Source organism: Cyprinodon variegatus, unplaced genomic scaffold (genome assembly GCF_000732505.1).
Source record: "Cyprinodon variegatus isolate N-32 unplaced genomic scaffold, C_variegatus-1.0 Scaffold805, whole genome shotgun sequence".
Classification (NCBI taxonomy): domain Eukaryota; kingdom Metazoa; phylum Chordata; class Actinopteri; order Cyprinodontiformes; family Cyprinodontidae; genus Cyprinodon; species Cyprinodon variegatus.
Window position 1 is genome coordinate 345,509 of NW_015151258.1, and position 23,588 is coordinate 369,096.

Genomic DNA, 23,588 nt, shown 5'->3' on the forward strand with positions numbered 1-23,588 from the left:
GATTTCCATGTGTGTATGCTAGTCCCCTTTATCCCTTTAGTTTTGCATAAAAGATACTTTAAACAACCTCGACAGGCGTGTATCCCTTTAGTCATGTACAAAAAAACAAAACAAATTAGGGTCAGATCACCATACAAATCAAAAATCACCAAAAAGTAATTCATTATTTTCTTTTGTAAATGAATAAAGGAATACACGCCCCTTGAGGTAGTTTAAAGTGTATTTTTCATACAAAACTAAAGGGATAAAGGGGACTAGCATACACACATGGAAATCGGACGATTTGCGCATGAGTATTGACGATGGGTATGCTGTTCTGACAGAACACCGGCATCAAGCTGGGTGAGAATTGACCTGGGAAGTAAATAATGGAGATCAACATGAACAGGGGTCAGGATGTAAGTCAGCGCCCTTTATTGTTTCGCTCTATTATCTGTCCGAACCCCTCTCACCAGAGCTGCTCCATGTTGTTTCAGCTTGTTAGATCAGAAGCGACTCGCGCTGTGTGGTGGAGTCTGTACGCTGCGTTCAATGCTATCAAGTAAATTAGCGGGTCTGGCATGCCGATCAGAGCCGAGGAGATTTTAACTGTGTTCGAGTATTGAGTGGTTTGACCAGGGGAGAAACGTGTCAGTGAGCTGCTCCCACTGCGACTAACAGCATATCGTTCTCAGGTTTAAACTTTTTTTCTGGCCAGTGTGAAAGGGGAATCAAACAGCTTTAGTCATCTGTTCTGGCAGGGGAATATTAATAATCTAATAAATAAACAGGACCAATAACCATATAGTATCCAACAAACGCTGTAAAAACATACTTTTACAATACAATCATAGTAGAGAGTGATTATTCTAAATCTTTTTTTATAACAAACAATGTTAATCTTAAGAGGACAACTTATTTGGCCATTTCGGAGAAAAAGCAGCATACATCTCATTCAAAATTAAAAGAAACTAAACTAAAACCACTGGTTTGACTCATGATAACTAGGCTGAAAAAGCATAAAAACCTATTGAATAAACATTCGATTCAACAATTTTTTACGTCTGCATTTACTAAATCTGGAAACCATCAATTATGGCTGTGTGTGTTTCATAGGCTTGATTTATAGACCCAATCCAACTGCTTAATCAAGGGTGCTAAAAATATAATCTCAACCCCCAGCTGGAAAGGTTTTGCTGTATTGATCAGAGGTGGGACAAGGATAATTAACCAGCAGTGATCCATGACCAACCAGCCCTAAACTAAATATCTATTCATTTCTCAACATGTGGAGGCATCACACTGATGAGATGACCGCCTGTGCTCAAGTTNAGGCATCACACTGATGAGATGACCGCCTGTGCTCAAGTTTAGAATCATTTCTGAGCCGAGTCCACCGCCTGTTTTTTTTTTCTATTTTTATTTATTTATTCTACATATTTATTTATTTATTTTATGTAATTATTTATGTATTTATTTTATTTCTGTTTTTAAAGACAGAAACTGATTCAAAAATGTGTTTCTTTAGACTTGTACTTGCAATTAACAAGTGGCTGGGAGAATTACAGTTGTTCTGTTTCAGGATCACAAAGAAATCAACTCTGTCTTTTTAAAAATGCTGGATTTGGATATTTTGCATTTTTTCTGTGAAAATACCACTTTTGATCCACTCTATAAAGCAGGGGTGCCCAACCAGTCGATTGTAAGAAGTTTTACAATGTAGACCTATTTATGGCTATGACAAAAAAAAAAATAATGTTTCAAAAAACACTAATCAAATCATTGATCACGAGAGGCCAACGTCTATTTTCATAATAAAATGAAAAGTAAAAAGTATGCAGGGAACCTTTTTATATGCATGGTGATTGCTGGGCATGGTTTGCCACGGTTGCTAGGTTACCAGGGACTCTAAAGCGTGAAGAGGAATCTGGAGAGATAATGACATCTATCACAACTGATGGGGCTCCATCTATGGTTGGGCGCACTGCTGGATTCGTTGCTCTGTTCAAGCTGTCTGAAACTTTCCCGGATTTTTGGATCTACCACTGCATCATTCAGCAACAGCTGTGCGGCATTATTTTAAATATGAAGCATGTCATGGACGTTGCGATGAAGATCGCTTGCTCTGTTCGGGCCGGGAGTTTTCAGAGGCGTTTATTCCGTGTCCAGCTCAAGGAGGCAGGTGCAAACCACACTGATCTGCTGCTGCAATCAGCAAATCAAGGCTGCAAACCAAGACTCAGCGTCAGGTCGCTGAGTCTTGGCAGATTCTTCAAAAGATTTTTTGAACTGTGTTGTTCTTCAATTCTACATAGAACAGACGAGGCATGTAAACTTGGTCTGTATATTTATTTCCAAACTTCCACAGAACCTTTCAGTAGCAATGTACATTCAGAACTGCCCTCTCGCTCTAGGCTCCATTGCATGCTGGGTATTGGAGTTCAAGAGCTTTCCGGCTCATAACATCACAGGAACTTTTGCCCGAAATTAAAGAAACAGTCAACAACCCTTTCTGCTGTATTTTACTCTTCACATCCACATAGTTTGTACTTAGTGTTTTCCTATTTTTATCTGTTTTCCTGTTGAATTTTAATCCATCTGCCAGTTTCTCTACCAATGCCAATGCCCAGTGAAGTTTATCATTCTGAAATAGTGGACTTCCCTTCTCCTTCTTCCTGCTTTGAAGTCATCTTAGACTTAGACAGATTTTATTTGTCACTTTGTTTACACAAGTGTAAAACAAAAAGAAATGTAGTTTGGAAACAGCTGTCTGGACAATTCATCTTTTTTTAAAGCACAGCCTTGAAAAGTAGTTAAAAAAAATGTATAATGTATATATATATATATATATATATATATATATGACTGTAAATTTACAGTTCTAACGGTTTTTTGTTTTCTCTCTACTGGACTGTGTGTGTGTGTGTGTGTGTGTGTACCAATTGGTGTATTTAGATTTTTTTTACTGCACAGCCTTTGTCTGGAGATCTTGACTGCTCTTTTCTATAGTTTTGGTGAGTGATATGGTGTGAGGTTCTTATGAGATTGTTAAGTTCTGTTTTTGCAACCTATTTTTTGACACAATTGATAATTTCCCCATTTGTTGGACTTACTGTTTATTCTCCACCTGTGCAAATAAAAAATACTGCCATCCCTTGTGTTTTGGCTTGGTAGATCTTGGCATGCCATCAACTTCAAAAGTAGATCTTGGTTTAAAAAAGGTTGGGCACCCCTGCTATAAAGCATCGACCTCAGCGCCATTTCTAACATTTTTATTTTTTTTTTTTTACCTTTTTTGGAATAACTATGACCTGGATGACTGAGAATCTTCACCAGCAACATACCACTTAACTGCCAAAACAATAATTTATCTGAGCACCAATGGAAGTATTCGTAACTACTTTATATTGTTTTTTTTTTTGTTTATTTGGATCTCTAAATTACCCCTGAATTTCTCCTCAGAGTTACACATGGTCTTCAGTCCATTTGACAGCTATTTTACTGTTACCCCTGGTTCCAGAAGGTGCTGTGTGGCTGCAGGTTTTCTTTCCAACCAATCAAAAGCACACCAGACTCCAGTCATCTCATCAAATGAGTCCAATCTGAACATGATGACTCGAGGAGATGAATGGACTATGGTTTTCTATTGCTTTGTTGGAAAGAAAACCTGCAGCCACACGGCCTTTTCTGGAACCACTTTGACACCCCTGATCTTAGGGGAACTAAATGAGTTTGCTGTTGTGTTTGTCACACACCTTCACAGTGGTCTGACCGAGGCGGCCCGTCTGGAAAGCCTTGATGAGGTTTGAGGCCCCCTCGATGGCTTTGGGGATCTCAGCTGGGGTTGGGGGAACCAGCTCAACGCGAGCATAATACCAGAAGGTAGAAAGCCGAGGTTTGGAGTAGGTGACAGCGGCTGTAGAGAGATGCAAATATAGTCAATGTCGCCAAAAAATATTTAATTGAATTACTTCATTCAAATCTACAGTTAAAAATAAACCAAAAACTGCAAATAAGAAAGCTGAATCCACGCTGCTACACCTCCTTAGTCTACTTATGATGGACCCTGAAACACAGGACTAACAGGGTGCATAAACTATTACACAAATATAAAATTATATTTTACTAAGCTTTCTGTTGCATGTTAGTTGCTAGCTAAGCTAGCATTAGCGGCTCGGCTAGGAGTTTTCTATTTAACACGTTTAACAACTGAATTAATCATACGGGTAAATATAAGCTCACCAGCTCAAAACAACAATATTGACTTCTAATAAGAACGTTAAATATAGCCACATTTGTGTAGCATCGGCTTAATTCATCTGAAGGCTAGGCTAGGCTAACCTAGCGTCATCCTCATCGATCTACTTAAGGGTTGCTAACGGAAATTGGACAAATTATACCATTCTGCATTAATCGAAAACAAAATTCGGATAAATGACAGACCTCCAATGAGAGATGGTACTTTAGAAACCAGTTTCTGCACAGCCTGTGCCATTATTGAGCTTCAAACTATCCCCGGTTTCTGCTAACCCACTGAATGTCACCTCCAGCTGAAGGACCTCTAACACCAGCTGACCGCGCTAGTGCCTGTGCAGAAATCACTGGATCTCCCTGGTGCCATCTTGTAGGCATGAATAAATCTTACAGCGCCCAAGTCTCAGTTTGTCATAGGTTTGCTTGTTTTGTTTTTTCAAAAACATAAAGAACAATTTCCTTGCAGATCGTGAAAATTATTCCATCCTATGTTTGTTTTTGTTCATAAAGTCAGTAATAGTTTATTTAATGGCGTGTTTTACACATAAAAAAACAGCTTCACATTCCAATTTAATTTTAAAAGCACATCAAAAAAGATAAACACATCTTATTGAACTAAGAATGGCTATAGATTTTGTTTTATTTTTTAACAATCCATGTAGTTCAAACTTTGCAGGTAGGTATGGTTTGCCTTCTGATGTTTGTTGCCCCAGCTTATTCTTACTAGAAGAAAAATAAATCTTCATGAACTAAGAACAGGAAGTTGTGCAAAAAAACAAACAATAAACGCAGGAAGCTCAGGCCTGTTTTTCTCATCCCAATGGAGAACATTCACTGGATTTTTTAATGCCTATATTGTGTAATTTCCTTACTGAGCACAGGGCTTTTAACAGAGTGGGAGTTATTAACATGCAGGAGAGCAGCCCCTTAACCAATCAACTGAAATTTGATAATGTATGTAGCTACATCCCTTTACACAGCCTGTGAAGAAAGTGCTACTTACTCTACTTCTTACTCTACTTCCACTTACTCTGATTCTACTGGATATTAAAATCCATGCATTTGGAAGAGACTAATCTTTAAACATTTTAGATTTTTCCACATTGTCTTGTCCTGGTATTACCAGCAGCAGGGGATTTCTACTCTACAAAACAAGTATTTGGAGATGGCAATAAGGTCTCATCAGTGTAAACAGGAATGTAGTTTTATGCCCTTCAGCCATTTATCACAATTTGTTATTGTGATAACAATTTAAACTTAAGAAAAAACAAGCTAATAAATAGAAATATATTGTATACCAAACCCAACAAACAAACTTAAGTATTTGTTTCTTTTTTTTGTCCCTTTTCTGTGGAGTTAACCCCACTGACTAATTGACCTGCTGCTGTGGTAAGTAACTCTGTATTGGTAGCAACAAAAGGAAAAACAAGCTGTTGAATTGGTGTTACCCCCTAAAACTCACTAATAAAGTACAAAAATTTGAATCTTTGGAAACAAAAATAAATTTTTTATTGTAATTTTTACATAGTTTTACAATTGGGATATCAGTTGCTATATCAGTTTTATATCATACATTTTATCAGACGAAATAAATTTAAAGATATTTACATTTTGAAAATCGCATCAGAAATATGCATTGATCTTACCACCACCTTATCATTTTCTACAGTTTCAGAAAACAAAACATTTTCACATATTTTCTCACTCATAGAATTGTTTTTATGACATTGGTGACTATTTGAGCATCTTTTGCCTCAGAAAGACAGCAACACAATTCTTCAGCCAAAATAAACTTCAATAAAATGTCTTATTAGATCCAATATCACCTTAAACTATAACACTGAAAAGAAATGCTGTACTTTCATTCAATTAATTAATTGAACTTTATTGATCTCACATTGGATAAATGTACCACTGCATTTAACCCATCCCCATCGTGGGGCGCCCAGGGGGGCAATCAGGGATTAAGGGTCTTGCTCAGGCACCCAGAGGGGCAGTCTGTGGGAGTAGGATTCAAACTCACAACCTCAGGATTCCAAGCTCTATGCCCTAACCACCAGGGCGCCACTCCCTCTAATATTCTTTATAAAATCTAATTCCTTTTTAGCTTATGTTGTTGGTTTTATTGTTTGGATCGCCTTTGAATCCCCTCCTTTAGACGAGGTAACTAAGGGACAACATTTGCATTAGTTATCCTCCTTTTCAGGTCTCTTCATAATATCCAGAAAGTGTGCATGGTGCTGAAAAAAGGCCTCAAAACTGTTTATCCTCATAAAATCGAAATCTCAAAATTGTCTTCATCCTGCCGAGATACAAAAGGAATGCATGGTAAGGATATAGTTAGCAATAACAGTAAATTTGTTATCAGATTTAATATTCCCTCACCTCTCTGCCCGTCACAGCAGGTTCTGATCTCTCTTTCTCGTTCTTTTTGTCAAAGCTTACTCGATCCATAACTAATAAGGAAAGATATTTCCCTCCATTTTTCACTAAAGTATTCACATCTTCTAGATATTTCTCCTCCACGTTTTCGCCATTAACCTCCAATAGAACATCTCCCACAACCAGTCCTGCTCTCTGCCCAGAACCTCCAGAAGCCACCTACAGTGGAAGAAAAAAAGTCAAAATCCCTGAACAAAAGGTGTCAGTGAAGGCATCTCACTGTTAAAATCCTATCCTGCTTGTGAGCGCATGCAGTTTTGGTGTATGTTGGTTTTGGGTCCCACCTCACTGATGAAAGTCCCAGGTCTCTGCACAAAAGAGTCGAGATGAAAGCCATAACCGAGAGGACCTCTTTCGACTCTGCAGAGCTTCGGACTCAATGAGTCATTGTTTTTCTTTACAGACAGCTGAACGTCAACAGTGTTCTCAGGTTTTATCTCAGCTGCTTCACTGTCAGAGAACAGAAGAGGAGACAGGCCCAGCTGGGGGAAAACAACACAAAGGATGAACAGTATTATGTCATCATTAATTACAACAGGAAATCCGTTCTTGAATTCTGAGCTACAATCATGTTTTGTCCAACATTTTATTGGATTTGAAATATATTTAAAAAAAATGTAATATATATACTGTCTAGCCATTTAAAATTTTTTACATTGATTGTTTCATTGGTTGGTTGGTTAATTTAACTGTTGGTTGGTCAGTTGATTGTCAGTTTATCTTGTTAGTTGTTTGGCAGGTTGGTTCATTACTTGGTTAGTTGGTTGGTTGGTCAGTCGGTTGGTCAGTTGGTTGGTTAGTTAGTTGGTTGGTTAGTCAATTGGTTGCTTGGTCAGTCCGTTAGTTGGTTGGTTGGTCAGTCGGTCGGTCAGTTGGTTGGTCGGTTGGTTGGTTGGTTGGTCGGTCGGTTGGTCGGTTGGTTCATTAGTTGTTTGGTCATTGGTTGGTTAGTTGGTTGATTGGTTAGTCGGTCGGTTGGTTAGCTGGTTGATTGGTTATTCGGTTGGTTAGTTGCCTGCTTGCTTGGTTAGTTAGTTGGTTGGTTGGTTGGTTCATTAGTTGGTCGGTCGTCGGTTAGTTAGTTGGTTGATTGGTTAGTCGGTCGGTTGGTCTGTCAGTCAGTTGGTTAGTTGTTTTGTTGGTTGGTTTATTGGTTGTTGTTCATATCATTGAATTTGGTTAGCTGGTTGCTCAGTTGGCAAGTCTCTATCTTTCTGGTGATTGCCAGTTAATTATTTTTATTTCAGTGGTTACAGGGTTTATTTTTAGTGAGTTTATTGCTCGTTTCTTTGCTTGAGTTTTTTTGTAATTGGCTTGTTTAGATAGTGGCTTTGTCTACATTCTGAGCAGCCAGATGGCTTTTTGGGCTTTGATTGTTTGGTAAACATTAGTTAATAGGAATGAAATAATCAGCTGTACAGTTGGGTGCACCTAACACAGGGAATGGCCCAATGTTGTACTGACATGTATCTGGACAATGGACCTTTGCAGGACAAAAACTTATTTTACCTTCTGCCTGAAAGATAACCTAACAGGATGAAGTGGGTAAAAAAAACAAAGGGGATGGATCCTTAGGAAGGATTTGTTGTTGAAAAATTGCACAAAAGCTTTCAAGTTGTTTCATCTGTATGGTTACGATAAATAAAATATTAGATAACGTGATAGCTATAAGAGTAACAGTTTTTAAATCAGCACAGAGATTACCAAATTGCTAAAAGATGTTCATATGCCATATGAACATAACAATCAGGGTAAAGAAACTGGGATATTTGAAGTACATTTCCCGAAGACCAGGAAAAAAGCTAATATGAACTTCCATGTTGTTTACAATCAAAGGCATAGGAAGTCTTTTTTTGTTGTTGAGTTTTTACAGCACTAGTGGCAGTTTTTTGGACAGTAGGTTGACAGGAAAGGGGGTCTGAGAGAGGGGGAGAGATATGCGGCAAAAGACCACAGGTCGGATTCAAACCTGGGTCGGCTGTGTCAAGGACTAAGGCCTTTCTACATGGGTTGTGTGCGCTAACCACTGCGCCACCAAAGCACGCCCCTGGAAGTCATTTTTTACTATTTGGAAACAACAAAGCTGCAAATAAACACTGCACATGAAATACCCAAAGACCTTTTCCAAGTATGTGTCACTCTTCTTTTTGGCCAGGTTAAAGGATAACAAGGAAGTGCTTAAAAATAACAACAACAAAAAAAGCCCTGTGAAGGATGAGACTAAAGTGATCCCCACCTGGTTGTAAAATCCTAACCCAGCTTGAGAGATGGTGGTGAGGAAGACCTGCTTTCCACTTAATCTCACTCTTTCCACAATCTCATCGTGTCTGAGCGAGTCCACCGACTCTCCATTGACCTCCAGCAGGATCTCTCCATCCTCCACACCTGCCTTCTCTGCTGGACTGCCACTCTCCACCTCACGCAGAAAATGATCTGTTAAGATAAAAACAATCTAAACCAAAACAGGCGAACAGGATTGGTTTGAATCTCTTTTCCTTTTTTTACATGTGTGGCCGGATGACGTCTTCTCCAGTCGGAGGAGAAATCCATATCCTTGTGGCCCAGAGATCAGGTGCAGCTTTCTGGCTCTGAAGGGCAGCTTGTGGGACACAGCCATGGCTGGTAAAATGGGCATCTTCTTTTTCATGTAGATCCTCTCGCTTTCACTGTCTATCACCAAGATTGTGATGCTATTTCCATATTTTTTCATCTAAAACAAAATGGAAACTTACATTTAATTTATGTCCTGAAATGCCAAACAGTATTTGCACAGCTTTCCAGTGCAGCAGTACAAACCATTCGACTGAGTGCAGAGTGTGTGAGGTGGGACACCATTACTCCGTTCATCCAAATCAGATGATCTCCCTTGCGGACTCCTGCTTTTTCAGCCGCACCACCTTTCACCAGGTTCACTGAAAAGCGACCTTTCTCTCCTTCAATGCAGAGACAGAGGAATCAGTCTTATATCTCTGTGCCTACCTCAACAGAACAGCTATCTAATCTTGTCTTGAACATTGGACCTGATGGGATAGGCAGGAGATGAGTTACCTTCCAAGGCTGTAAAGCTGATACCCAGACCTGAGCCAGGATGCTTGGTGATGTGGCACAGTCTGGGCGGCTTGCAGGGTTCTTCAGCTACATTTCCCGACAACAGTCGAAGGTCCGAGCCCCTTTCCACAGCCTGCTCATACGCTTCGCCATCCAGAACCAGCAAGCATAACTGCTGCCCGCTAAGCTTAATCTTCCTGGCAACCTGAATCCCAAATAGATCATAATAGAAATTATAATTTGCATCAAAACAAGGGTGACTTCAGGATTAAGTGATGGTACCTCAGTGTGGGGAACATCATCAACGTAACAGTTGTTGACCTCCAGAAGTCTGTCTCCATCATGCAGGCCGCTGCGCGCCGCGATGCCCCCTGACACCACATTACGTATCACGTGTCCATGGCAACCTTTCTCCATCCGTAGGTTGAAGCCATACGTCTGGCCCTCCTCTCTCTTGAGAGCACACAGGCGTGGCCTGGGAGTCCAGCAGGGATCTGATTAAAAACAGGAAAAGATGCTTTGATATAAAGAGTGTATCTTCTTCATGCTGTGCTGCAGTTTTAGTTAATAATACCTGAGTTATCTGTGATGACCATGGCAGGGTTATCGATTCCTTCTTTTGGATCAAACGTAAATTTCCTTTAGCAGAAAAAAGAAACATGTTTTATGCTATGTGACTATAGGAATTAAGTCTCCTATAGTGCAGTAAAGTTCAGAATTTGATTATTAAGCCCCAGTTCAAAGATGGTAAGCTGTGAATATCCTACCTGCAGAGTCAGAAATATGAAGAACTTGAACTAAAGAGGAGGAACTAATGCCGGGTTTAAGAAGTAGAGATGGATATTAAAACTGAGGTGGAACCAAGACAGGTGGATATCTGCTATTTGATTTGGTTCTGGAACAGCTGATGAGAAAGTACTTCCCTTACCTAATTATTTCAAAAACATAAGATATGCTTTCAAAATGAACAATTTTACAACAATTCCCTGTAAAATACTTGATGCTCTATATTTTTTCTGTACCATGGGGTTTAAAAATGGCTTAGGCCATAGAAATATTTTCATCAGCATCTCTCTCAGTCTCAACCTGGAACATGCTTTCTCAACAGAATCACATAATTCTTGTGCAAATGATCCAAAACTGACAATAGCAGAAATGCAGATATTACCTCTGTTTAGTAGAAATACTATACCAAGTTTAGTATTGTATCCAGATTCAGCGTCTAAGCATCAATACTTTTTTTTACTGTATCAGTATTTTTGACAACCCTACTACCTGTGTCATTGGTTTAAAGAGTTGGAAATGGTCTTAGTTTTACTTTATTCACTGAAATCTAGATGCAGGCAGCCATGTTGGATTCTGCTCTGCAGAGTTTTCACCTCCAACTTCAACAGTGGAAAATCCAACTTCAGCAAACATTATTGAGTTTTTTTCAAAGGGGAACTTAAATATTCTTACTTCAAGATAAAACAGATTACACACTGGAATAATTGAGATCTAAGTAAGCCATTTATTTTCTTAAAATCAGTGCATTAGTTCTTGAATTGAGACACTTTGCCAATGGAACACGACAATTTACATTTAAAATAAGAAAAAACAATTGCATTGTCTTATTTCAAATGATATTACCTTATTTTTAAGAGTAAAATGCTGATTCCGTTTACAAATTATTTTATTTACCTACTTAAATTAAGCGTAAATACATTTAATTTAAGAAATATAGACTTATTTCCAGATCATTTTTGCAGTGCACCATAGTTATCCTTAGAGTAGTCAAAACTTAAGGGTGCTTCGAGGGTAATATAACCAAACTATCCAATCTGTAAAGGTAGTTTAATGAGAAAGCGTTTTCATGAACCTTTAAACCATTGTCATTTGTTGGTTATTTAAACCAATACTGATGATTGTCTCCACAGGAATTGAAAATAAGCGTCAGTTTGCCAAAGATGACCTTCCCTGTGAAATATAAGGCGAGAAGGGAACCCACATGTTTTGACGTCTTCAGTCAGTTATCGTTTTAGATTTGAACTGCTTAAGCTGGCTGCACATTGGAGCAGCTCTGCTAACATTTCATTTCCCTTTAGGGTTAATAAAGTAAAACTGAATTGAATTGAATCATTCTTAATCATTCTGCTTCATTCTATCTCTATTTTCCCATTTTGCAGAATTTGTTAGTTCAATCTGTAATGTTACGCTCTCTGCTTTTTCTCATAGTATCTGGTCTGTTCCTGTTTGGCTGTGACTCCATCCTGGAGAGAAATATCAGTTGTGCTGCTGCCATCAACACCTTTATTTATAGATGCTCGAGATCTGCCTGTTTTTAAGTGTAGTCCTGTTTCTCTGACTGTGACTGGCTGGATGGGCTCTCTTGGTTTAAAGTTGCCTTTTGTATCTCAGCTCATTTTTCTATCTCTGCTTCCGTCTCCTTGAATCCCAGTCAGCCTTGGCAGATGGCCGCTCACACTGAGTCTGGTTAGTGTGAGGGATTGCCTTCGAGTCAATGAGTCGATACAATCAACTGGTTTTCCTTAGAAAACTTTTAATCAATCTGACTGCATGATCTGGTTGAACTGTAAAGTGCCTTGAGATGACTGTGTTGTAAATTGGTGCTAAATAAATAAACTGAATTGAATTGAATCCCCCATGGAACCATGAAATGGTGGAATGACAAAGCAGTGAGACAGAATTAGCTTAAACTACTGTGAAGGTTTTAATTCCCTCTTGGTCTATAGATGTTGCCTTCGCTCCTCAGGAACTAACTAATCTGGCCTTGTATAGGAAAAAGTCATTTTCATAAAAACTGCTGCAGGCAGGATATCAGCGGCTTTCCACATCTTTCTTTATTATATCCCACCCCCTTTTAAAGAATTGTTAATTATGAATTATTCCCTTTTCCAATTTTCAGGGTAAAATATCAATCAATGTTCAAATGAATGGCATTTTCCACTTTCCCAAATAATTAAAGGTGCATGCAGTTATACTTGCTTTTTAATTGCACAACCTAACTTTTAATTGGGGCAATTACCTCTGCACCAGAGGCCTTGTTTATATGGCCTTAAAGCTGCAGTGTTTGTGCAAACCCAACCAAAACATTTCTTTAGAGACAAATACAACAACAGAGAGCAAATAGTCTCCTGGTCTGTTGTCTGCTTTCTCTGATTATTGGATTCTTTGGCACAGAACTTCATTAATATAACCCAAATCAATCAACATATTTTAAACAAAGCCTGAACCCCTGAAGTTTAAAATATTAAAATGAATGCAGAAAACAAGAAAGTGGACTTACTCTGTCAACATGATGACTTCCAGCACACCGTAAAAAACAAAACAAAGAACACATGAGGTGAAATACTTTGACTGCATAAAACTCACTTTATAAAAGTCTTTATCTGCACATCTCCTGATGAGAGGATAATGACATTTACATAATATAGATACCTGTGCTTTCGACACTGCTCACATGCTCATTACCTATCAGCCATGAAAAGATATGCTTTTATAACTGGATCTTATGGCTCTAGTTGTGTCTGCCTGATAGTAAAAGCTCATTTTTTACAGTATGGGTCGTATCTGAGCCTCCACCAACATATCTGCTGACTTTAACTAACAAGGGAAACACCATAAAACTGGGTTAGACTTTGTTTTGTCATCTTGGGTCTTTGTCTGCCTCTAGAAAGATGGAAAAATGGCAAAACATCAGAGAACTGGTGTTCTAAAACATGTCTCTATTCAGATCAGAGTGACGTTGTTCTGATGAGGTTAAACAAAACAACAGATTCAGGTTTTTGAGTTCAGAAACACTCAGCATCGCCTCACACCATGTGAGTGCAGGACAGTTGCTGCTAAGCACTGAGCAAGGTCCTTTTATTGTGGAAAAGAACTGCAGGTCATACAGTGCCCTGAAAAGCTTTTTTTTTTTTTTTTTTTACAATTTCAGTGTTGACAGGAATATAGAATATAACTTTGCATAAATTTCATCCAGTTTGAGTTCAGTTTAAAGGTAATTTTAGAATTAGTTTTTTTTCTTTTAAAGGGTTGTGAGATGTAAGAGATTATTATAATATTATCTCTGGCTCGTCTTTCATGTGATTAAAATGAGATTAAAGGAGCCTCCTATTCATTCTGACAGCAGTTGACTGAACTGTGGTCTGATCCAAAATGGCCGCCCTCAAGGCACCTCGGCCAGCGTCCAATGAGGCGTCTACGTATATAATGTCTATGTGTACATGACCAGCTGTTGCGTAACTTTGTGAGGCAGATCAACAACAAAAAAACCACAAAGCAGGGCATACATCTGACAGAGGCCATCTCTCAAAATCTATTTTCAAACGTTGCAACAAACTAATAACTTTTTTTTTTGTCTGAACTTTGACTAGGCCATTTTGAAGTACATATATATATACTTAAATCTAAACTGTTCATTGAGGCTCCTGGTGTGTTTTGGTTTGTTATCCTGCTGGAAGGTCATTTTCCATCATTCTGACCAGCATATCCTTCCTCTCTGAAGAAAAACATCCCCACAGTTCCTAACTCCGTCCTTTATGGTGAGGATGATTCTGTCCATTGTTCATTTTCTATCAGACATTAAATTCTGCATGTTGGCAGCAGGTTTGTATTAGTGTCAAATGAATGAGGCATCTTTAATCCGTCATTGGTAACTCAAAATTGTCCTTAGGTGTGAGTGTGTGTGTGCATGGTTGTATGTCTCTGCGTTGCTCTGCGAAAGACTGGCGAACCTGTCCAGGGTGACCCCGCCCCTTCCCTTTAGACTGCCGCAGATAAGGTCCCCACCGGGACTCTAACAGAATAATAAGGAAAAGATTAATTGAACCGAATTGCATTTTTTGTCACTTTTATGTGTAATGTAAATCCCTTTATTTTGCCAAAATAGAGGAAATTCACTTTCTGCATTTAACCCATCCCCTTGGGGAGCAGTGGGCCGTTATTGAGTGCCACCCGGGTAGAAGAGAGGGGTTAAGGGCTTTGCTCAGGAGCCCAGAGTGCAGGCTGTGGGGATTGAACCAGGTACTTGCAACCTTCTGAGAGTTCAGGCACACTGCTCTAACCAGCAGGCCAACACCCGTGGGTTTTGATCTCACACTGGAGAAATTTACCTCTGCATTCAACCCATCCTGTCTGGGAGAATTGGGCTGCCATTGTGCGGCGCCTGGGGAGCAGTGTGAGGTTAGGGGTCTTGCTCAGGCTTTGGGGATCCAACCAGGTACTTGCAACCTTCTCAGAGCACACGCACGCCTCTAACACACTAGGCCAAAACTCCCCTCAACAAAATCTTTTCCAAATTTGCCCAAAATCAACAAACAGTTGTATTTAAAATTACAACTGAGCTGTCGCTTTCAGCAGCTCCCACAGAGCTACCATGGACTTCTTGATTGGTTTCTGTGATTGATGCTCGTTTTTTGCAGCTGTGCTGTACTCTTTCCATTTTCAGATAAAGGATTAAATAATGCTTGTTTTACAAACTAAATCTCCTCCATATTCTTCATAAGCTCCAAGTCTTTCACAGAACAGTTGGATGAAATTGCTTCCTTTTACTTCCTTTGAAAGGAAGTTGATTGTGGTAGATTTTATTTAAGGGGCATCCAAATAAACAGGGTTATTACAAACATCTATCTCACCCATTAAGTCTACTGTGGGGTTGTTTGTCACATCAAATCCCAGTAAAAACGTACATCATGCATGTTTTGCGATGAAACAGGGAAAAGTTAGTTTGAATACTTTTGCAAGGCACTGTAGATATTTGTGTTGGCTCTTCCCTGCCTCTCATAGGAATGAGATGATATGAAAATGCCTGCAGCGTCACAGTGAGTTGCAGCTGTTCTCTTATCTAACAGTCCAACATGTTGTTGAAACAAAATTTCTCTGTCTCCCTGACAGTAACAGTTACAAAGAATTAAACCTCTGCTGCTGTCGGATATCCAGCTCTTACGGCAGATCAGTGTCACTCCACTCAGCCACCTCTGGACAACTAATGGGTCACTGTTTGCTTTTCCCCTCATAAACCTTCTTTTTAACCCTCATGTAAGGTGAAAGCCCAAACAACTGGGTACCCTTTAGCTAATATTGTGTAGTACAGAGCTTTAAATGGGTATAATAAAAACAAAAGAGCCTGACAAGCAGAATTTACAGAAAGTATTTCAACAACCCTGAATGGAATCAGTTCATCAAATGAAATAAGTTGTATCAGAGCATGAATCATATGCAGCTGGTTGAGATAATTAGGAAAATAAGTCAGAAATAGGTACCTGTAAAGCCCAGATGGGTTTGAATGAGATTAAATTTACAGCCAAGCCACAAACGCATTTAAAATGACAAAATAAAAGCATGCCTCACCTTCACCTGAGCTCATGTTGGGCTTCTCTCACATCCCGACAGCAAACAGCAAAGAGGGATGGACCTTTGTGAATGTACGTGCAGGGACTCCTCCCTTTCAGGGTTAATGTTTAATCAGAGTGGGATGTTTTGAGCACACATGTCTGTGTCCCATTGCTCTGTAGACAAAATACTCAGACCAATGTGATTGTTCCTAAGTGCTCAGTCTCCTAAGGAATAGTCAATACAGAGAGCTGTGGGGAAAGTTACCGATCATTGTTCTGCCAGAGTTAACAGAGTTACCACCCAGCCTGGCTGCCAGGGTCAGGGACCACGATCCCGTCCAAACTGATAAACCACCAGGGAAAAGTGCAACATGAAGAGAAACATATCTGGGCATAGAGCCAAAAATGTACAATGTCTTCTGAAAGGGTCGAAGATTTCATCACCATATTAAACCACATAAGGAGAGAAGAGAATGAAGGATTTTCAGTTTGGTTTTCAAATACAAATCTGAAGAGTAATGACTGTGTTTGTATTCAATCCCCCCTCCCATCACAAAATCAATGCTCCGCAGAGCCGCCCTGAAGCACAGCTACAGGTCTTCAGGCACGTCTCCACAGTCTTAGAGTTTCAAATAGCTCATGGATCAGGGACTGAGTCTGGCAACAGATTCAAGGTTTGGATTAAGGTTTGGACTTTGACTAGACCATCTAGTCTCTTCCAGCCTCTGCTTTGTTTATAGAACTGCCCTTTAACTTGCTCCACCCGTCAGCTCTGACCTGGACCCCGTCCCTGATAAAGAGAAGGCCCTCCTCTGCACGATTCTGCCACCACCAGGATGGAAGTAGGGACAATGTGTTTTGGGTATTTAACAGTTTCCTTAGTTTTTTTCTCAAACACAATTCAAATAAATTCCAGTTGAAGTTAATCAAACTTCAGTTTTGGTCTCATCTGATCAGAGTTTCTTGCAAACCTTTGCCTATATACCCCCTAAAGGCTTTTTTTGTTTGTTTTGTTTTTTAGTTTTTTTATGGGAAATGATGTAAACCTCCAGCAGGACCAGACTTTTACAAGAAGTCTGGATCTGCTGGAGGTTTCTTCCTGTGAAAAGGGAGTTTTTCCTCTCCACTGTCGCTACAAGTTTGGTTAGTGTAATCGATGCAATCAACTGGTTTTCCTTAACATAACTTTGAATCAATTTGACTGTATGATCTGGTGAACTGTAAAGTGCATTGTGATGACATGTGTTGTGAATTGGTGTTATAGAAATAAACTGAACAGAATAAAATAAACTGAATGTAATGGGCTCTGATGTACATTTTTTAGATAAAGATGGCAGAAGGAGTAGTAAACAAAGTCACATTGCCACACAAAAACAAATAGAAGTGTGACACAAAAAGAGATGTATTATCAGCTTCATTGGCACAAAAGTTTACTCCAAAACCGGTCATTTTAACTTGGACAGTTTAAGGTAAGAAAAGAAAAAAGAAAAAAAAGCACATTCTCCATGAGAAAATGGACACAGTTGACAAAACCACCCTCCTCACTTCCCTGCAACATTATTACATTAAACTGCTGATCAAACACAGCACCCTGAGTGTTTAATCTGTTTCTGTGTCATACTTCTATTGGCTTTTTGTGTGGCAATGTGACTTTGTTTACTGCACAGTGTTTTATCCTTCTGGCATCTTTAACCAAAAAAAAAACAAAACTTCAAAGCCCATTAGATCAGCGGTTTTCAACGTTTTCCAGGCCAAGGACCCCCAAACTTATAGCGAGCTGGAGTGGGGATCTCCTAATTATTTATATGGTATGCAATTGTGTTGTATCAAACTGGTCTTATAGTCACTCTATTACATATGGAGTAATGTAACAAAAGTAATTTATCCCTGTATTTCTGATTCTGACTCCTGGTTGATGGGACAGGTGTTGTGAATGAAACGGTGCCCAGCTTGAAAGAGCTCCTGTGTGCTGAATGTGTGCATTGATGACTGAAAGACATCTTCTGCCTCCATTTATCCATTTATCTACAGTGTGTTGACTCCATGTTAATGTGGATTTAAAGACATTTCAATTAGTGGAAGAAATTGCAATGGGGAATATAAAAAAAAAATCTAATCAACCAAAACTTTCATGACCCCCATGCAGTACCTCCGTGGACCCCCTGTTGAAGTCCTCCTCATTAGATCATTTCCTGTAAAAAGTCGGCCCAGAATACCAGTTATAGAAGCATTTTATACACACAGCCTGCCTGTTAATCACTTCTCACAGCTTATCATAGAAGTTTAAGGACACATCACTGGCTACAGCCTTAACAAAATATCACACGGTGTTCTTATATCAAGGACACCATGAATGCACAGTGACAGAGAGCACGCTGTCTGTCTGTGTTGCCATTTCATTTCCATATCTTTGTTATGTACATAGTGAAGATACCTTTCTATCCTGACAGAAGGACTGTCTGAATTAGATAAACTGCTTGGGAAAAGAAATTAGCCTTAACAAGTAACAAGCAGGTATTATTTAACAAGCACAAACATGAATAACAGAAAATAATCCTAACAAGATGTAACAGTGATGGCAGAAGAAAAGCCAAGGTTTCTCTGTTGCTTGTTAAGAGATGATAAAAAAGTTTAATATTATATTTATAGAGTGAATTTTGCATCATTATTTTTGCAGGCAAAAAGCATGTTTTCATTGGAATGTAACAAACATAAAAATAAATAAATAAAAGAAACACTGTTTTTCTTTATAAATGGAAATAAAAAAGCTGCATTTCAGGTATATAAAATGTAAACATAAACTTTATGAAAGAAAGGTTTTAAGAGTAACATTCTTGCTCATTTTTTTTTTATGTGATTTGTGTTCTTTTAAACTTTATTTTATCTTTTTATTGAAATTTGATTCATTTGAAAATTCTTTTTTTTTCTCAGATTTTTATAAATTGCATTATTTTCTAATTCTCTTCACTTTAAGCCCATTACAAACACTCGCTGATGAATGATTAAACATTTGTTGCAAACGTTCATATAGACAGATGTTTCTTAATCACAACTCCAGGGGAGCATGTGTTCCAAGAATTCAAAGATTATCTCTGAAATACAATTTTAATAGAACACAATTAGTAAAACTCAACCTGAAAAATAAATTTGAAGACCAACATATGAAAATATAATTCTTAAAAAAATTATATAAAACTTTCTTAAATAAGATATGAAAGATGTTTTTATTTTAGAAAAAAAATGCAATTTAAGTAAACAGCAAAGTTACACTCATTACACGTTATTTCTGGATTGTAATTTATTTATTTTTTTTCAAAAGGTGTCCTTTGCTTGCAAATATAACAGAATAAATTTCTTTCTTTCACTTCCATTTTGTAAATGAAATACTGTAATTAATTATCTTACCACTAGATGGCAACATCCTCCAAACCCAATTTCATCATCTGCGATAGGATGGTGCCATTCTGGCAAAATTCTGAGAATATATTTAAAGTCGATAAAACAATATTTTATATATTTCCTCACTATGCTGTATATTAATCTGTTACAAGCTGCCTTAATTAATAAGCAGCTGTAGCATTGAATAAAAATTCGTTTTCAAGCTAGTTTTTGTGCAATGATGAGAGAAGCTTCAGACCGGGTAGTTTTTAATTTGATCAGATTTTGATGTCTTTTATTGGGCCTCCTCAGTGCTGAATTAGATTCTATTGCCAAACTGTACTTCTGAAGGTTTCACAAGGGCCACAGATGGTCAATTAGTAACTTCTATTCAACCAGGGTTCAAAGGTCAAGTTATACTAAACTACATGAGGCTGAAGAGGAATGGTAAAAATATTAGAGATATACTGGGAGTTAGAGAAGCAGTGCATGTTTGTGTGTTCCTGACCCTTTTACCAAATGTTTAAGCAGTGATAAAGAAATATTGTGATTTATGGTTGCTTGTCTGTTTCTATAACATACTGAAAAATTGTAAAAAAAAAAAAAAAAAAAATGTTGTTAATGTAAAGATCTTCATTAAGAAAGCATTAAGTTTTGCGACAATAGTCAATGTTCATGGCGTTTAGGCTTCTACAGATCTGCATTTTGCTGTGCGAAGCTGGACATAGACTCTCCAGCTACCTGTTTTTCTCTTGAGGCTCCTTTGTTAGATTTATCTTTTGACCCATCGTACTGGAAAAATACACAAATTATCACCAAAGTATGCCTTTTGCATGATGCATGTTGTTGAGAAGCTGATATCGGAGGACATGATCTCAGTAGTTTTCATAGCAGGGTCTCTTTAGGCAGAACTGTATGAGGATCCATCACTGTTGGTACGATACAGGAATCAATGCGTACTTTGAAGACACAGGGGATGGAGACCATTCCTCTGCTGTAAACCCTCTAATTCTCTGCAGGATTTCAGTCTGCCCTTGATGTTTTATTGAACAAAAGGGACTTCTTTTTCCCTCTTGCCCAAGCACTTTAGTCTAGAATTGTTGAATTTGACAGCATGTAGGAACTGCATGCATTGCTTTTTTTCAATGTACCCTGTTGCTGTATATCTGGATACTGTATGTAGAAGCTTTTTGCCTACATGAGGCAGGACAGCTTTGCTCGACGCAAAAGATATCTAAAGATGTTATTTTAAGTGCTTGATTGACCTTATTGTATTCAAAGGGCAATGCCTCCCCTATCTTCTGCTGCATTGGATCATGCTTTTTCACTCTGTCTTTGCTAAGTTGTACCAGACTATGACCAGTGTATAAATGCTAGTGTTTGCTTACAAAACAACTTAAGTAAAGAAGAGTCTGAATATGGTCAGTGATAAAAAAAAGCCAACTTTCCAAGTCCTTCCAAAAGAAAGGAGAACCATTAATCAACACTAAACATTTAAGTTCAGTTAAATAAAAAGTCAAAGGAAGCATAGCATGGCACACTATAAATTCAAATAAAGGATGAAGGCTAAACTCATCTAAACTCATCTTTATCTATAAGCCCTTTAAGACAACCACAGCTGCCAAAAAGTGCTGAACCAAGTAAAGTTAAAACTGTATAAAAATAACATAGAAATTTTAAGGAAGAATATAAATATCATTTAATTAGGGGTTGCACAGTCGTGCAGTGGATAGGACTGCTGCCTTGCAGCAAGAAGGTTCCAGGTTTGATTCTTGGCGCTGGGTCTTTCTGCATGGAGTTTGCATGTTCTCCCTGTGCATCTGTGGGTTCTCTCTGGGTACTCCGGCTTCCTCAATCAGTCAAAAAAACGAGTTTTGGGTTTATTGGCTTCTCTACATTCTCCTTAGGTGTGTGCGTGAATGGTTGTTTTTCCTGTTTGTCTCTGTGTTGCCCTGCAATGGACTGGCGTCCTGTCCAGGATGGACCCCGCCTCTCGCCCGTAGACAGCCGGAGATAGGCACCAGCACCCCTCCTGACCCCAGTAAGGATAAGCTTTTCAGAAAATGGATGGATGGATGAATTATTAAAACAAATAAAACCAAATAAAAAGAAAACAACAAAAAAAACAACAAAAACAGAGAATCATGCTTTGTTAAAAGCCAAAGAATAAAAATTAGTTTTAAAATGAGTTTTAAAAATAGACAGATAGGAGGATTGTCTCATGAGGAGGGAGAGCTCATTCCACAGATATGAAGCATCAACTGAAAAATCTGTGCCTTCTGTTTGGATCTCAGTCGTTCCAGGTGCAGCAGGTCAGCTGACCTGAGACACCGAGTGGGAGCATAGGGGTGGAGAAGCTCAGAGAGGTAGGGAGGGGCCGAGTCATTTAAAGGCTTAAAAACAAATAGAATAATCTTAAAACAAACTCTTAAATGCAGCGGCAGCCAATGGAGGTGGGTCAGGATGGGAGTCATGTGCTCCCTCTGACGTACTAAAGTTAAAAGGCATGCGGCTGCATTTTCACCAACTGGAGACGTGCGAGGGAGGACTGGCTCCCCTCATTACAGTAGTACAGCTGAGATGTAACAAAGGCATAGATTACTGTTTCAAAGTGCTTCTGTGCAAGAAAAGGTTTGACCTTGGCCGACATGATATAATAAAAGCTGCACTTTATTGCACAGCTGATTTGCCGATCCAATTTAAAATCACTGTCCATCTTAAAACCGAAGTTTGAGACGACAGGCTTTAAAAAAACCTTTGAAAAGACTCAACGGGGGGGAGATTCACAAAGGTTACTGGGACCAAACACCATCACTTCAGTTTTTTCCGCATTAAGATATAAAAAGTTCAGAGTCAACCAGACTTTAATGACATTAAGGCATGCCAGCTGTGGTGCGAGGGAGAAGGCATTTTTCTTTCTAACAGGCACTATATTAACTTCAATCTGCAGAATGATAAAAAAAAAAAAGAAAATGGAAAAGGTGGACTTTTTCCTTATCGAGAACTTGTTAAAGATGGAACAAAAGGATGCAAAAAAGAGAGAGAAAGGAGAGGGAACAGAGAACAGAGGACCCTTTAGGGCTTTTTTTTCATTCTTGGCTCTGGACCCAAGTGTCATCCCTGGTGAGATTCTCTTGGCCAAAGGAAGATGCAGAGCTCCCATCTGTGCTTTAATCCTGGCCAAGTTACAGGGGCGTGCTGTGGCGGCCAAAAGTCTGCATAGTTACTACTGTATATGATTCACACTATCTTTTGCTCATCTCTCAAATACTAGCATGGTTGAAGGCTGACCGTAAGAGCAGAGCCTGTAGTCTTAACAGACTCCCTAATTTGATTAAAATTGATGTTAGAACCTGTCAGAGGAAGTTGGTGCGGCCTCCCCTCTACAGAGATTAGAGGTGACACACATTGGTTCTCTGTAAGTGCCTGTGTCTGCCGTTTCCTTGGCCTGTGAATCCATGGCAACAGAAACATGAATAGGCCATTTGGGGCAGCCTTCACTGGACGCTGCCTCTGAATCACACTCATTTAACAGACTGGATAAAAAGCTAATGCACAGGTGATGATTGGGTGAATTACACTGGCTTGAGTCTATTTGGGATTTGGGGAAAAAAATTGAAACGGTTGAGTCACAATGAATGTTCTTAATGCAGGAGTTGAGGGTCCTTTAGTTCGATGATCAAAATCTGCCATTTGTAGATGTAGACATTTTTACACCTTTGCCTTCGATTCAATTCAGTTCAGTTTATTTCTATAGCGCCAATTCAAACACATGTCATATCGAGGCACTTTAATATTCAACCAAATCATACAGTCAAATTGATTAAGTTTTCTATCTACGGAAACCAGTTGATTGCTTCGACTCATTGACTCGAAGCCAATCCCTCACACTAAGCATGCCTGTAGCGACAGTGGAGAGGAAAAGGTCCCTTTTAACAGGAAGAAACCTCCAGCAGAACCAGGCTCAGTGTGAGCGCCCATCTGCTGAGGCCGACTGGGGTTCAAGGAGACAGAAGCAGAGATACAATAAGAAGCAGCGATACAAAAGACAATTGTAAACCAGCTCAAAATTTGGTCCCGGAAACACACAGCCAGACAGATGAGCTCCAAGCCGGCTCCCATGTCAAAGGAAGAGGATGGCACATCTAGCCG

The 23,588-nt window shown here is 39.0% G+C and overlaps 2 protein-coding genes across 2 annotated transcripts in view; both read right to left on the reverse strand.

Moving 5' to 3' along the window:
* LOC107098727 (ATP synthase subunit g, mitochondrial-like) overlaps positions 1 to 4,580 on the reverse strand; it is a 7,955-nt gene extending 3,375 nt beyond the window's left edge. Inside the window, exons 1-2 of the mRNA XM_015396546.1 lie at positions 4,423 to 4,580; positions 3,735 to 3,895 (exon numbers count right to left, since the gene is read on the reverse strand). Of these exons, the coding sequence (XP_015252032.1) occupies positions 3,735 to 3,895; positions 4,423 to 4,474 (213 nt within the window). The 5' untranslated portion in view covers positions 4,475 to 4,580. The remainder of the gene's footprint in view (positions 1 to 3,734; positions 3,896 to 4,422) is intronic.
* A 1,726-nt stretch (positions 4,581 to 6,306) lies between these two features.
* On the reverse strand, positions 6,307 to 16,116 carry LOC107098734 (Na(+)/H(+) exchange regulatory cofactor NHE-RF3-like). Its single transcript, XM_015396555.1, has 11 exons — positions 16,075 to 16,116; positions 13,010 to 13,025; positions 10,298 to 10,362; positions 10,006 to 10,217; positions 9,724 to 9,928; positions 9,472 to 9,608; positions 9,181 to 9,385; positions 8,912 to 9,108; positions 6,960 to 7,157; positions 6,619 to 6,834; positions 6,307 to 6,535 (listed from the first exon to the last, which is right to left on the reverse strand). The coding sequence occupies exons 1-11, from the start codon at positions 16,088 to 16,090 to the stop codon at positions 6,503 to 6,505; spliced, it is 1,500 nt and encodes a 499-aa protein (XP_015252041.1). The 5' UTR covers positions 16,091 to 16,116; the 3' UTR covers positions 6,307 to 6,502.
* Positions 16,117 to 23,588: the final 7,472 nt, after the last annotated feature.

Coding starts and splice junctions, on each gene's coding strand:
- LOC107098734 (XM_015396555.1), bottom strand. Junction 10,218..10,297: donor GGTCATCACAGATAACTCAG/GTATTATTAACT, acceptor GTTTTTAATCAG/ATCCCTGCTGGACTCCCAGG. Junction 9,609..9,723: donor CAGCTTTACAGCCTTGGAAG/GTAACTCATCTC, acceptor TCTGCATTGAAG/GAGAGAAAGGTCGCTTTTCA.